This window comes from Theropithecus gelada, chromosome 19 (assembly GCF_003255815.1).
Source record: "Theropithecus gelada isolate Dixy chromosome 19, Tgel_1.0, whole genome shotgun sequence".
NCBI lineage: Eukaryota > Metazoa > Chordata > Mammalia > Primates > Cercopithecidae > Theropithecus > Theropithecus gelada.
The window spans coordinates 12,191,813-12,207,919 of record NC_037687.1 but is presented as its reverse complement, the minus strand read 5'-3'; the positions used below and the strand labels follow the sequence as shown (position 1 = coordinate 12,207,919).

The 16,107-nt window shown below is 46.1% G+C and overlaps 1 protein-coding gene across 3 annotated transcripts in view; it reads left to right on the top strand.

Moving 5' to 3' along the window:
• ZNF490 (zinc finger protein 490) overlaps positions 1–16,107 on the top strand; it is a 28,834-nt gene that overhangs the window by 7,412 nt on the left and 5,315 nt on the right. Inside the window, exon 1 of one of the 3 annotated variants that reach the window (XM_025368642.1) lies at positions 4,336–4,499. The exons of the other annotated variants lie outside the window; for them this stretch is intronic. Within the exon in view, the coding sequence (XP_025224427.1) occupies positions 4,497–4,499 (3 nt within the window). The 5' untranslated portion in view covers positions 4,336–4,496. Of the gene's footprint in view, positions 1–4,335; positions 4,500–16,107 lie in introns of those variants that run through there. 3 annotated transcript variants of the gene reach the window in all.

The window sequence follows — 16,107 nt, the reverse complement described above, 5'->3', positions numbered from 1 at the left end:
TTTTTTTTTTTTTTTTTTTTTTTTTTGAGACGGAGTCTTGCTCTGTGCCCCAGGCTGGAGTGCAGTGGCGCGATCTCGGCTCACTGCAAGCTCCGCCCCCCCGGGTTCACGCCATTCTCCTGCCTCAGCCTCCCAAGTAGCTGGGACTACAGGCGCCCACCACCTCGCCCGGCTAATTTTCTTGTATTTTTAGTAGAGACGGGGTTTCACCGTGTTAGCCAGGATGGTCTCGATCTCCTGACCTCGTGATCCGCCCGTCTCGGCCTCCCAAAGTGCTGGGATTACAGGCTTGAGCCACCGCGCCCGGCCGCCTTTTTCATTTTTTTGAGACAGAGTCTTACTCTGTCACCTAGGCTGGAGTGCAGTGGTGTCATCACAGCTCACTGTAGCCTTGACTTCCCTGAGCTCAGGTGATCCTCCCACCTCAGCCTCTCGAGTAGCTGAGACTATAGGCACACGCCCCTATGCCTGGCTAATTTTTGTATTTTTTGTAGAGATGGGGTCTCACTGTGTTGCCCAGGCTGGTGTTGAACTCCTGGGCTCAAGCATCCTGCCTGCCTTAGCCTCCCAACGTGGTGGGATTACAGGCAGGCCAAATACTTTAACAAAAGATACTCCGTTTGCTCTAGTCACTTGGGAAATTACAAGGTTTTTAGCAACTGGGAGCCAGGAACCCTGTACAAAACCCAAATTATATATTTCACAATATCACAACTTTCTTTTCCACCAAACTGGGGGGTGGTACTCAAAATGATACCCTCTCTCTGCAGTTTGACTCAATTGTAACTTGGATATTCTCTTTTTTTTTTTTTTTGAGACGGAGTCTTGCTCCGTTGCCCAGGCTGGAGTGCAGTGGCGCAATCTCGGCTCACTGCCACCTCCACCTCCTGGGTTCACGCCATTCTCCTGCTTCAGCCTCCCGAGTAGCTGGGACTATAGGCGCTCGCCACTACGCCTGGCTAATTTTTTGTATTCTTTAGTAGAGATGGGTTTCACTGTGTTAGCCAGGATGGTCTCCATCTCCTGACCTCGGGATCCGCCCGCCTCGGCCTCCTAAAGTGCTGGGATTACAGGCGTGAGCCACTGTGCCCGGCCATAACTTGGATATTCTCTAAAAATCCGTAGTTCTTGTCTGTGTGTCAACTGGGAAATCACTGTGGATTTGAATAAGTACTCTGCACATAAGAAAAACCCGTGATGGGGCCAGGTGCAGTGGCTCACACCTGTAATCCCAGCACTCTGAGAGGCTGAGGCAGGTGGATTGCATGAGCCCAGGAGTTCGAGACCAGCCTGGCCAACATGGCGAAACCTTGTCTCTACTAAAAATACAAAAAACTAGCCGGGCGTGGTGGCACGCACCTATAGGCCCAGCTTCTTGGGAGGCTGAGGTGAGAGAATCATCTGAGCCTGGGAGGTCAAGGCTGCGGTGGGCCGAGATCACACCACTGTACTCCAACCTGGGTAACCATAGTGAAACCTTGTCTTGACAAAAAAAAAAAAAAAAGAAAGAAAAATACATGATGGGCTGCACTGTGCAGATGATCGTTACCCTCTGGGAAGACCTCAGTGGTTTTCTTTTTTTGAGACACAGAGTCTTGCTGTATTGTGCAGGTTGGAGTCCAGTGGCATGATTTCGGCTCACTGCAACCTCTGTCTCCTGGGTTTCAGTGATTCTCCTGCCTAAGCTTCCCACATAGTTGGGACTACAGGTGCCCACCACCACGCCCAGCTAATTATTTTTATTTTTTTGTAGAAATGGGGTTTCACCATGTTGGCCAGGCTGGTCTCAAACTCCTGACCTCAGGTAATCTTCCCGCCTCGGCCTCCCACAGTGTTGGGATTACAGGCGGGAGCTACTGCGCTAGCCAGAAGTTTTCTGATGTACAATTTATGTCACCCAGTCTCCAGTAGCAGCAAAATTTTCATGTCAAATACATGAGGCAATTCAGACGTAGAGATCAATGGCATAAAATTGAAGTTCCAGAAATAAGCCCATATATATAGAGAGAGTCAACTGAGTTTCAAAAACAGTGCCAGGAATCAGGAAAGAATATTATTTTCATAAATTAGTGTTTCATAAATTGGATAGACATACAAAAAATAATAAAATTGGGCCGAGCACAGTGGCATGATCGTTTGAGGCCTGGAGTTCAAGACCAGCCTGGGCAATATAGTGCAACCTCATATCTTATTAAAAAAAAAAATTAACCAGGTTTGTGGCACACACCTGTAGTCCCAGCTGCCCGGTGGCTGAGCGGGGAGGATTGCTGGAGCCTGGCAGTTTGTGGCTGCAGTGAGCTAACCACTGTAGTCTAGCCTGGATGACAGAGTGAGATCCCAATTCTTTTTTTTTTTTTTTTCAGACGGAGTCTTGCTCTGTCGCCCAGGCTAGAGTGCAGTGACGCGATATCAGCTCACTGCAACCTCCACCTCCTGGGTTCACACCATTCTTCTGCCTCAGCTTCCCAAGTAGATGGGACTACAGGCACCCACCACCACGCCTGACTAATTTTTTGTATTTGCAGTAGAGACAGGGTTTCACTGTGTTAACCAGGATGGTCTCCATCTCCTGACCTCGGGATCCGCCCACCTCGGCCTCCCAAAGTGCTGAGATTTCAGGTGTGAGCCACTGCACCTGGCCTTTTTTTTTTTTTTTTTCTTTTGATACAGGGTCTCACTCTGTCTCCCTGAATGGAATGCTGTGAGCCTTGGCTACAGGCGTGCACCACCACACGTGGCTAATCTTTGTGTTTTTTGGAGAGACAGGTTGCATTAAGTTGGCCAGGCTGGTCTGGAACTCCTGGGCTCAAGTGATCCACCTGCCTCGGCCTCCCAAAGTGTTGGGATTACAGGTGCGAGCTACTGCGCCCGGCCCATTTATGGTATTTTCTTATGGCAGCCTGTGATGTTTATTCTGTGATATCAACTTAACTAAGGGACCAAAGGACAAGAGTCCTGAACATTTTTTCTCTATTCTGATGTCACAATCTCCAAAGTTATCAAAAACTTGCATTCAAGAGCACCTGTTAGAGCTTTATAGCTGATTATAAAATCACCTTCTAAAGAGGACCAAGAGAAGACAACAATTGTTTATGGATGACAAAGTTTTAGGGTAGCCATAGTTAAAGACACAATTGACAAGGAAATCTGTTACCTCTGTGGCACACAAAAATTTAACATAACAATTATAATTATTACTGATAACATACACTGAGATATATCAGAATTACAGGAGTTTTCCTTCATTTTGGAACACATGCCAATAACATATATATATGGATATAGTCTAAAGAAATCCAAACCCCATTTTATATTTGACATTGCTTCCTGTGTGATTTTTGTACCAAATAAGCCAAATTTCACCTTTACATTAGTATACTATTAATATCAAACCCAATTCTTTTTTTTTTTCTTTTGAGATGGAGTCTCACTCTATAGCCCAGGCTGCAGTGCAGTGGCGCAATCTCGGCTCACTGCAAGCTCCACCTCCCAGGTTCACGCCATTCTTCTTCCTCAGCCTCCGGAGTAGCTGGGACTACAGGCGCCCGCCACCACACATGGCTAATTTTTTTGAATTTTTAATAGAGACAGGGTTTCACCATGTTGGCCAGGATGGTCTCGATCTCCTGACCTCATCATCCGCCCGCCTCGGCCTCCCAAAGTGCTGGGATTACAAGTGTGAGCCACCATACCCGGCCAGAATCTATATTTTTTAATTTTTAAATTTTATTTTTGTAGAGGCAGGTTCTTACTATGTTGCCCAGGCTGGTGTGAAAATCCTGGCCTCAAGGGATCCTCCCGAAGTGCTGAGATTACAGGCTTGAGCCAACGTGCCTGGCCTTTAATTGTCTTAAAAGGAAGTAAATTCTGACACATGCTACAACATGATGAAGATTGAGGACGTTATGCTAAGTGAAATAAGCCAGTTGGAAAAGGATAAATACAGAATAATTCTAGTTATATAAGGTACCCAATGAAATTCATACAATCAAAAAGTCGAATAGTGGGTGTCAGGGACTGAGGGGAAGGGGTAAATGGGATGTTATTCAATGGATAGTTTCAAATTTGCAAGATTAAATCAGTTCTAGAGATTGGTTTCACAATGTAACTACACTTAACACTACTGAATAGGCCACTTAAAAATGGACCTCGGGCAAAGAACAAATTCAGCTGACATGGAAATACACCGCTGGGAGCCGGGACAACCCACTCTGGGAAGCTAGCTCGGCTCAGCCACGTGCTCTCCTGCATGACTGTCACTCAGGGATGAGGGGGCGGGGCCACACAAACTGTCCAATCAGCATCGGTGTTGAAAAGGCCCGTGGACCCCATCCTTGAATGCGCATGTGAACCTCCTTATTCTAGCGGTTCGCTAGTATTGCGTCTCAGCCAGGGCTGAGGGCTGTCTGGGGCTCTGCATATGCTTTGTCGCACCGAGACCTGCAGGTACTGAGGGATCTGTAGGGAGGACTCCTGGAGCCTCCCTAAGCGGAGAAATGGTGAGTTTGCGGGACTGGGAGTCCGGAGACCTAAGGAGGGGACTTGTCGGAACCGACTGTGGGAAGACCTGAGTCCTCCTGGCGCAGCTCTCGGGCCAGGAGACCCGAAGGTCTCCCAGCAGGGTGGGGCTGGGACCTCAGGCGTCTTGTCCCATCCCTGCGACTGCGGTCCTGGCCCGGAGCCCTTTCCGGGCAGCTGGCAGCCCCGCGTCTCCCAAGATCTCGTGCTTTTGAGAATCCATTTGGGTCAGAACATTAAGGTGAATCCACCTGTGAGAACTGAAGCCTGGAGGAGGGAGCATTTTTTTTTTGCAGCGGGGGGAGCGGAGGGCGCGTGGAGCTCCCAGAGTTCGTTCCTGTGGCTGCTCCGATACCCCTGCTGTCTTCACCAGGCACTGACCCACTGTCTGGGTTACCGCTCCCACGTTTGGGAATTTGTTTTGAGACGGTCTCGCAATGTTGCCCAGGCTGAAGTGCAGTAGCGCCATCAAACCTCATTGCATCTCAAGCGATCCTCCTGCCTCAGCCTCCTAAGTAGCTGGGGGTACAGGCATCTGCCACTACTGGCTAATTTCAAATTTTTATTTATAGATATGGGGTCTTGCTGTGTTGCTCATGCTAGTCTTGAACGCCTGGCTTTAAGGGATCCTCTTGCCTTGGCCTCCCAAAATGTTGGTATTATAGGCGTGACCATACCTGGCCTTTGTGAATGTATTTGCCTTTTGATTGTGGGTTTTCCATTTTAACCGTGGAGAAGCAATTCCTTATCTAAACAGATTAAAACATTTGCGTTTCTTTGCCTTGGATTCCTTGATTAAAGCACCTTTTTTTTTTTTTTTTTTTTGAGACGGAGTCTTGCTCTGCCGCCCAGGCTGGGGTGCAGTGGCCGGATCTCAGCTCACTGCAAGCTCCGCCTCCCGGGTTTACGTCATTCTCCTGCCTCAGCCTCCCGAGTAGCTGGGACTACAGGCGCCTGCCATCTCGCCCGGCTAGTTTTTTTGTAATTTTTAGTAGAGACGGGGTTTCACCGTGTTAGCCAGGATGGTCTCGATCTCCTGACCTCGTGATCCGCCCGTCTCGGCCTCCCAAAGTGCTGGGATTATAGGCTTGAGCCACCGCGCCCGGCCTTTTTTTTTTTTTTTTTTTTTTTGACACAGAGCCTTGCTCTGTCGCCCAGGCAGGAATGCAGTGACACCATCTCGGCTCACTGCAACCACTGCCTCCCAGGTTGAAGCAATTCTCATGCCTCAGCCTCCTAAGTAGCTGGTATTACAAGCGTATGCCACCACGCCCAGCCTATTTTTGTATTTTTAGTAGAGATGGGATTGCATCTCAATGACCAGGCTGTTCTCAAACTCCTGGCGGCAAGTGATCTGCCTGCCTCAGCCTTCTATAGTGCTGGGATTACAGGTGTGAGCTGCTGCGCTGGCCCAAATCACCTTTTTGCCTTTTTCTTTCTTTTTTCTTTTTTTGACAGAGTCTTGCTCTGTTGCCCAGGCTGGAGTGCAGTGGCATGACCTTGGCTCACTGCAACCTCTGCCTCCCAGGTTGAAACAATTCTTCCTGCCTCAGCCTCCCCAGTAGTTGGGATTACAGGCACCTGCCACCACACCCTGCTGATTTTTCTATTTTTAGTGGAGATGGGGTTTCGCTATATTAGCCAGGCTGGTCTCAGACTCCTGACCTCAGGTGATCCACCCACTTCAGCCTCCCAAAGTGCTGGGATTACAGGTGTGAGCCACTACACCCAGCCCTGAAACCTTTTAACACTACCAGTGCCATGAGTGAGGCCCATAACATACGATTTGAGGGTCTCTGGAGGAAAAAATATGTTAATAAATATTAAGGTAGGAAGATAACCCTTCTGCCGGGAAGTGCATCAAGTGACCACAGAAACAAAACAGAGAAAGATGAAAGAAGGAAGGGCACAAAAAAAAAAATGAAACATTTTTGTAGGTTTTGACCTAATTGGAACTCCAATATATAGTAAAAGAATTATACGGCTGGGCACGGTGGCTCATGCCTGTAATCCCAGCACTTCGGGAGGCCGAGGCGGGTGGATCACAAGGTCAGGAGATCGAGACCATCCTGGCTAACATGGTGAAACCCTGTCTCTACTAAAAATACAAAGAAAATTAGCCGGGCCTGGTGGCGGGCGCCTGCAGTCCCAGCTACTCGGGAGGCTGAGGCAGGAGAACAGTGTGAACCCGGGAGGCGGAGCTTGCAGTGAGCCGAGATCGCGCCACTGCACTCCAGCCTGGGCGACAGAGCAAGACTCCGTATAAAAAAAAAAAAAAAAAAAAAAAAAGAATTATACAACTAAAAATAAAGGGCCGGATATGGTGGCTTACACCTGTTATCCAAACACTTTGGGAGGCCAAGGCAGGTGGGTCGGGAGTTGGAGACCAGCCTGACCAACATGGAGAAATCCCTTCTCTACTAAAAATACAAAATTAGCTGGGCGTGGTGGTGCATGGCTGTAATCCCAGCTACTAGAGAGCCTGAGGCAGGAGAATCTTTTGAACCCGAGAGTGGAGGTTGCGGGTGAGCCAAGATCACGCCCTTGCACTCCAGCCTGGACAACAAGAGCGAAACTCAGTCTCAAAAGAGAGAGAGAAAAGGACACTGCGTGTGCGTGGCTTTCAGGCCTCTCTGACATTGGTTCTGAATCAATTTTATTATTTTTAAATCATATATATATATATTTCTGGTTTCAAACTCCGGGCTCCAGCAGTCCTTCTGCCTTGGCCTCCCAAGGTGCTGGGATTACAGGAATAAGTCACTGAGTCTAGCCTGGTTCTGAATTAATTTTAACATCTCTGTAATGCACTAACTGACAATCATTCATGGGATTAATCAATCCTAGGAATCAGTTATATCTGGGGATCCCACTAAATGTAAGCAAGGTACACTGATTGATTGATTGATTGATTGATTGACGGAGTCTTCTTGCTCTGTTGCCCAGGCGGGAGTGCTAAGACAGACCCTCACTCTGTCACCCAGGTGGGAGTGCAGTGGTGTGATCTCAGCTCAATGCAACCTCTGCCTACCGAGTTCAAGCGTCAGTCTCCTGAGTAGCTGGGATTACAGGCACCTGCTGCCACACCTGGCAATTTTTTGTAGTTTTTAGTAGAGATGGGGTTTTACTGTGTTGGCCAGGCTGGTCTCGAACTCCTGACTTCAAGTGATCTGCCCGCCTCAGACTCCCAAAGTACTGGGATTAGAGGTGTGAGCCACCATGCCTGGCCTACACGCTATAATTTAAATTAACTCTTTGGCAGTTACAAATTGGCTTAACAAATAGAACTCCAGGGACCTTACCATCCTCTACTCTCCAGTTAAAGTCCTTAATATGGCCAAATGTCAATAATACAGAGTCTTCAAGGATTGAAACCCATTATATAAGACCTATTTAGTGAAGAGAGATTATTCCCAGTGCTTCTTAATAGCCCAATTTGGCCTATTCTTAAACCTGGAAAGAATAAATGGTGTCTCATGGTGGGTTACTGCTACCTTGATGACATGGTTCTGCCCCTGTACCCAATCTCCAACATTCTGGCACTAACTGGCTCCATCTAATCAGCATTGGTAAATACTCAGTCCCTTTTTTTTTTTTTTTTTTTGAGACGCAGTCTTGCTCTGTCACCCAGGCTGGAGTGCAGTGGCATCATCTCAGCTCAGTGCAAAGCTCCGCCTCCTGATTTCACGCCATTCTCCTGCCTCAGCCTCCTGAGTAGCTGGGACTACAGGCGCCCGCCACCATGCCCAGCTAATTTCGTGTAGTTTTAGTAGAGACGGGGTTTCACTGTGTTAGCCAGGGTGGTCTCAATCTCCTGACCTTGTGATCCGTCTGCCTCGGCCTCCCAAAGTGTTGGGATTACAGGAGTGAGCCAGCGCACCTGGCGTGATCAGTACCTTTTAAACAGTGTCTTACCTGATGATTATCTTTACTTTTTAATTTCTTTTATTTTTTAGAAGCCAGTCGTGGTGGCTTATGCCTGTAATCCCTGCACTTTGGGAGGCCAAGGCAGGCGGATCACTTGAGGTCAGGAGTTAAAGACCAGCCTGGCCAACATGGTGAAACCCCGTCTCTACTAAAAACACAAAAAATTAGTCAGTTGTGGTGGCGCATGCCTGTAGTCCCAGCTACTTGGGAGGCTGAGGCAGGAGAATCACTTGAACCCAGGAGGCAGAGGTTGCAGTGAGCCAAGGTCATGCCACTGCACTCTAGCCTGGGCGACAGAGCAAGACTCTGTCTCAATAAATTACTAAGTAAGTAAATAAATCAATAAATAAATAAGTAAATTTTTTATTTTTTAGAGACAAGGTCTCACTATGTTGCCCAGGCTAGTCTTCAACTCCTGAGCTCAAGTGATCCTCTCTCCGCCACCTCCAAAAGTGCTAGGGTTACAGGTGTGAGCCACGGTGCTGACCTCCCTTCACTTTTTGTTGTTTATTTATTTTTATTTCTCCCTTCACTTTTGAAGGGACATGATATAATTCACCTGGTTGCTTTCAGGGACCCTCAAAGGCCTTGCCTTTGTATACAATCTCTATAGGCAAGATCTTCACTGCAGCTACCACCCTTGTCCAGGGTGACACCTAAGTTAAATTCTTAGGAATTATTTGGTAATCAGAGGGCTGCTCCCTGCTTGACACCATCAACAGAGCTGTTGTTCCTCTCAGCACCCACAACATCATTTGGGCTTTTTTGATGTTCAGGAGGTAACATAGTCCTCTATAAATTTTACTTAAGCCTATTTATGCTGTGACTTGGAAACTGGTCATCATTGCCTGGACATTGCTGCTACCACACTCCTGTTAGTGCCTCCAGAGCACTATAGAGGCTTTTGTTTTTGTTTTTGTTTTGTTTTTGTTTTTGTTTTCTTTGAGTGGAGTCTTGCTCTGTCTCCCAGGTCGGAGTGCAGTAGCATGATGTCATCTCTCTGCAACCTCCACCTCCCTGGTTCAAGCGATTCTCCTACCTCAGCCTCCAGAGTAGCTGGAATTACAGGTGTGCACCACCACACCCAGCTAATTTCTGTATTTTTAGTAGAGACGGGATTTTGCCATGTTGGCCAGGCTGGTCTCGAACTCCTGACCTCTGGTGATCTGCCTGCCATGGCCTCCCAAAGTGCTGGGATTACAGGCATGAGCCACTATTCCTGGCCACTATAGTGGCTTTAGAAACCTCCTCTTATGCCTCTTGTAATTATCCATGATGACCATAAGTTGTCCATAGGGCTCTCATGCAAGAAACAGCCCTTGGCCCCACACTATATGCCATTAGAGCTGCAGTGACCACCATGTACCAGGTTCTCCTGAACATTGAGGCTCTCCCAGGTCCTGAACATGTGAGTCTACTCAACTGCTCATTTTGCCATGGGTTCTGGAAACAGCAACCTACACAGACCTCCTTTCAAAATTACAGAGCCAAATGTTAGCCTTCAGCATATCCTCTCTATAGGAGTTGGGGTGGAGGGGTGACTTCTTTTCTTACTTCCTTGCCAGATGTCATGGTGCTGGAGGAGGTCTACCTTCTCCTAGATCCTTTGCTACTGAGTGAACAGCAGTGGGGAGTGTGTAGACTTTATGGGTGACATGGCCGCATTTGTACACGGTGGAGCTCTCGGTAAAGAGCTGCTGCTTTTTATCCCTTAATTGAAATGGACCTGATAAAGGACTGGACTCAAGGGGCAGCCCATCAGGTAGTCATCTTAGCACTGGCCAACAATAAATCCCATCTGTGCATGTTTACACACTTGAGTGATTGTCTAAGAGTTGCACCTTTATAGTAAAAGAACTCTGGGAATATTAGGCTAGGTGCAGTGGCTCACGCCTGTAATCCCAGCACTTTGGGAGGCTAAGGCGGGTGGATCACTTGAGGTCAGGAGTTCGAAACCAGCCTGGCCAACATGGTGAAACCCCATCTCTACTAAAAATACAAAAAAATTAGCCAGGCGTGGTGACTCATGCTGTAATCCCAGCTACTTAGGAGGCTGAGGCAGGAGAATTGCTTGAACCAGGGAGGCGGAGGTTTCAGTGAGCCGAGATTGTGCCGCTGCACTCTAGCCTGGGCAACAGAGCGAGACTTCATCTCAAAGGAAAAAAGAAAAAGAAAACCCACAAAACTCTGGGAATCTTTTTTTACCTCACAGCTAGCCATGTAAGTCAAGATAATATACACCTCTTCGTAGGGTAATCCCACAATCCAAGACTCTGCCTGGACACTCTTATACTCCTGCGAGAGTTCCAGACACTACTGATATTAATCAAAGCTCTTATTTCACTTCTCAAAATAGAGAGTGATGGGCTTTTGAACAAGGCATTCTATGGAACTTCCATCGCCTTTACCAGTCTCTGGCTCAAAAAGCACCATAAAGGCTTACTAAAATAAAATTCATGAATTGAGTGAAAGGTTGTATGTTTCATTCATCAACAAGTTAGGGGTGAACTGTCATTAGCCAGTCTTCATCATTTTTATTTTTCTAATAGACTTTATTTCTGTAGAGCTATTTCAGACTTAAAGAAAAATTTATGAGAAAGTATAGTGTTCCCACTTGATCCCTCTGCCTCCACATAGTTTATCCTTTTTATATTTTGTATTACTTTAATACATCTGTTATAATTGATGTACCAATATTGATGCCTCGAAGTCCACAGTTTACATTAGAGCTGACTCTGTTATACAATCTATGGGTTTTGGCAAATGTATAATAACTGCTATTCATCATACCTGCATCATGTAGGATGCTTTCCCTCACCTAAATATCCCCTGTGCTTCCCCTATTCATTAATCCCTCCTCTTTCCAAATTCTTGACAATCAAAAGCCTTTTTACTCTGTCATAATTTTGTCTTTTCCTGAATGTCATCTGTGAAACTACATAGTATATAACCATTTAGATTGGCTTCTTTCACTTATTTTCAAGTCAAGGTTCCTCCATGTCTTTTTTTTTTAGTTGAGATAGGGTCTTGTCACATCACCCATGCTGGTCTTGAACTCCCGGACTCAAGTGATCCTCCTGCCTCAGTGCCCTGAGTAGCTGGTACTACAGGTGGGAGCCACCATACCTAGCCTCCATGTCATTTCATGGCTTGATACCTGATTTTCCTGCCTCAGCCTCCTGAATAGCTGAGATTACAGGCAAGTGCCACCACACTCAGCTAATTTTTGTATTTTCAGTAGAAACGGGGTTTCACCATGTTGGCCAGGATAGTCGAGATCTCCTGACCTCATGATCCACGCTCCTTGGCCTCCCAAAGTGCTGGGATTACAGGCGTGAGCCACCACGCCCAGCCGATACCTGATTTCTTTTTATCATTCTATGGGTGAACCAGATGGTTTATCCGTATGTCTGTTGAGAGATACCTTGGTTCACTCTAAGGGTTGCAAGGTTTTGAATGAAGGAATAAGCCTTCATGTGCAGGTTTTGGCATGAACATAAGTTTTCAACTCATTTGAGTAAATACCTAGGAGCATGATGACTAGATTACAATTTAAGAGTGTGTTTTGTTTTTTAACTGTCTGCTTTTCAAAGTGGGAGTACCATTTTCCATTGCCAACAGCAAATAATGATGATACCTATTGTTCTCCATCTTCACCATCATTTGGTGTTTTCAGTGTTTTAAAATTTAGCCATTTAGTGAGTATGGTAATATCTTACTCAGTTTTATTTATCTTAGTTTTATTGACTCCCTAATGCCATGTGATATTGAGCATGTTTTCATGTACTTGTTTACCATCTCTAATTCTTCTTTGGTGATGTATATGTTCATATCTTTTGCCCATTTTTAATTGGATTGTCTTCTTGTTACTGAGTTTTAATAGTTCTTTTAGTAGTTTCAATACCAGTCCTTTATCAGATAGATGTTTTGCAAAGAATTTCTCTCTGTCTGTAGCTTGTCTTTTCATTTTCTTAACATGGTCTTTCCCAGAGCAGGACTGGTTTTTGGGGGGTGGTGGGGATGGAGTCTCGCTCTGTCACTCAGGCTGGAGTGCAGTGGCGTGATCTCGGCTCATTGCAACATCAGCCTCTCAGGTTCAAGCGATTTCTCCTACCTCAGCCTCCCAAGTAGCTGGACTATAGGCATGCACCACCACGCCTGGCTAATTTTTGTATTTTAGAGTACATTAGAGGGTATTTTTGTTATTTGTATTTGTAGAGATGAGGTTTCACCATGTTGGCCAGCCTGGTCTCAAAGGCCTGACCTCAGGTGATCTGCCTGACTTAGCCTCCCAAAGCGCTGGGATTATAGGTGTGAGCCACCATGCCTGGCCTGTTTTTAGTTTTTTAAGTTAGATACTGAGATTATTGATTACAGATCATTCTTTGGTGGTATATGTGTTTAATAGTATAAATTGCAGCCAGGCACTCCTTTTGCTGCATTCTACATGTTTTGATACGTTCTATTTTTATTTAATTCAAAATAATTTTTTTTTTTTTTTTTTTTTTTTTTGAGACGGAGTCTCGCGCTGTGTCACCCAGGCTGGAGTGCAGTGGCGCAATCTCGGCTCACTGCAAGCTCCGCCTCCCAGGTTCACGCCATTCTCCTGCCTCAGCCTCCGAGTAGCTGGGACTACAGGCGCCCGCCACCACGCCCGGCTAGTTTTTTGTATTTTTAGTAGAGACGGGGTTTCACCATGTTAGCCAGGATGGTCTCGATCTCCTGACCTCGTGATCCACCCGCCTCGGCCTCCCAAAGTGCTGGGATTACAGGCTTGAGCCACCGCGCCCGGCCCAAAATAATTTTTAATATCTCTTGAGACTTATCCATGCATTGTTTAGAAGTTCAGTATTTAATCTCCAAATATTTGTGGGTTTTCAAGCTATCTTTCTGTTAGTAATTCTGAATCTGAGAACATTCTCTTTTTTTTTTTTTTTTTTTTTCTTTTTTTGGGGACAGAGTCTTACTCTGTCACCCAGGCTGGAGTGCAGTGGTGCAATCTCATCTCACTGCAAGGCTCCGACTCCCGGGTTCACGCCATTCTCCTGCCTCAGCCTCCCAAGTAGCTGGGACAACAGGCGCCCGCCACCACTTCCGGCTAGTTGTTTGTATTTTTAGTACAGACAGGGTTTCACCGTGCTAGCCAGGATGGTCTCGATCTCCTGACGTCATGATCCGCCTACCTCGGCCTCCCAAAGTGCTGGGATTACAGGCGTGAGCCACCGCGCTGGGCCTGTATTCTCTAGTCTTTTAAATTCGCTAGGAAGTATTTTATTTACCAGAATGTGAGGTATCTTGGTGAGTATTCCATGTGAACTTGAGAAGAATGTATATTCTGCTGTTACTGAATGAATTATTCTGGTCTTCAATTAAGTCCAGTTGTTTTGCTGGTGCTGTTCAATTTAGTTATGTCCTTCCTGATTTCTGCCTGCTGGATCTCTAAATTAACGATGGGGGTTGTTGAAGTATACAGCTGTACCAGTGCGTTCCTGTGTTTTTTCCTGCAGTTGCATTAGTTTTCCCCTCATGTATTTTGCCACTCTGTGGTTTATGTACATACACAGTAAGGGTTGCCTTGTCTTCTTGGTGAATTGATCCTTTCGTCAGTATGTAATGCCCTTCTATCACTGATATTTTCATGCTATGAAGTCAGCTTTTTCTGAAATTAATAAGGCTATGCCAGCTTTTTAAAAATTAGTGTTGACCAGGTGTGGTGATTCACGTTTGTAATCCCAGCACTTTGGGAGGCCAAGGCGAGCACATCACGAGGTCAGGAGTTTAAGACCAGCCTAACCAACATGGTGATACCCCATCTCTACTAAAAATGCAAAAATTGGCCAGGCACGGTGGCTCATGCTTGAATCCCAGCACTTTGGGGGGCCGAGGCAGGCGGATCGCCTGAAGTCAGGAGTTTGAGACCAGCCTGGCCAACATGGTGAAACCCTGTCTCTACTAAAAATACAAAAAATTAGCTAGGTATGGTGGCAGGCACCTGCAATCCCAGCTACTCAGGAGGCTGAGGCAGGAGAATCGCTTGAACCTGCAAGGTGGAGATTGTAGTGAGCTGAGATTGCGCCATTGCACTCCAGCCTGGGCGACAAGAGTGAAACCTCGTCTCAAAAAGAAAAAAAAATTAGCCGGGCGTGGTGGTGCATGCCTGTAATCCCAGATACACAGGGGACTGAGGCAGGAGAATCACTTGAACCCGGGAGGTGGAGGTTGCAGCTAAGATTGCACCACTGCACTCCAGCCTGGGCAACAGAGTGAGACTCTGTCTCAAAATAATAATAATAATAATTAGTGTTAGCATGGTATATCTTTCTCTATTCCTTTATTTTTAATGTATCTGTGATATATTTAAAGTGGATTTGTTGGCCTAGGCATGGTGGCTCGCACCTGCAATCCCAGCGCTTTGGGAGGCTGAGGCAGGATGATTGCTTGAGGCCAGGAGTTTGAGACAAGCCTGGGCAACATAGTGAGACCTCATCTCTATAAAAAGAAACAACAAAATTATCCAGGGATGGTAGTGCACACCTGTGGTTCCAGCTACTCAGAGGCTGAGGTGAGAGAATCCTTTGAGCCCAGGAGTTTGAGGTTACAGTTATCTGTCATCCCACAACTGTGCTCCAGCCTGGGTGACAGAGCATGACCCTGTCTCTAAAAAACAAAAGAAAGTTAAAAAAAAAAAAAAAAAAGTGGATTTCTTGCAGACAACATATAGTAGGTATTCTTTTTTCTTTTTTTTTTTCCTTTTCTTTTTTTTGAGATGGAGTTTTACTCTTGTTGCCCAGGCTGGAGAGCAATGGCATGATCTCGCCTCATTGCAACCTCTGCCTCCCGAGTTCAAGTGATTCTCCTGTCTCGTGAGTAGCTGGGATTACAGGCATGTGCCACCACGCCTGGCTAATTTTGTATTTTTAGTAGAGACGGGGTTTCTCCATTTTGGTCAGGCTGGTCTCAAACTCCTGACCTCAAGAGGTCCTCCTGCCTCAGCCTTCCAAAGTGCTGGGATTACGGGCACGAGCCACACCTGGCCAGGTATTCTCTTTTATCCACTATGACAGTATCGGTGAGCTGAGATTGTGTCACTGCAATCCAGCCTAGGCAACAGAGTAAAAAAAGGAAAAATGAAAAAGAAAAGAAAGAAATTTCTGGTCTGATAATTCCAGCATCTCTTTTATATCTCAGTCTGGTTCTGGTGCCTGCACTGTCTCTTCAAACCGCCTAAGTCTTTTAATAGATCTTGTAATGTCTGTTGAAATCTGGGCATGGTGTTGAAAAGGAACTGAGGTAAACAGGCTTTAAATGTGAGGGTTTAGGTTTATCCTGTTGATTTGAGGCTGTGTTTACTATTTTCAGTAGCTGTAGGTGTCAATAGATAAAATTGCCTTTGTTGTTGTCCCTGGCTTTCTGTGTTCTGTCATTTTTGGGGTTCTCTAGATATTTAATTGTGAAACATGCAGAAAGAAATAGTAGAATGTTGTTTCATTGTATTCTACTGTTTTATTTTAAATTTTATTTTATTTTTTGAGATGGAGTCTCGCTCTGTCACCTAGGCTGGAGTTCAGGGACGCAATATTGGCTCATTGCAACCTCTGCCTCCCGGGTTTAAGTGATTCTCCTCCCTCAGCTTCCCAAGTAGCTGGGATTACAGGTGCCCAC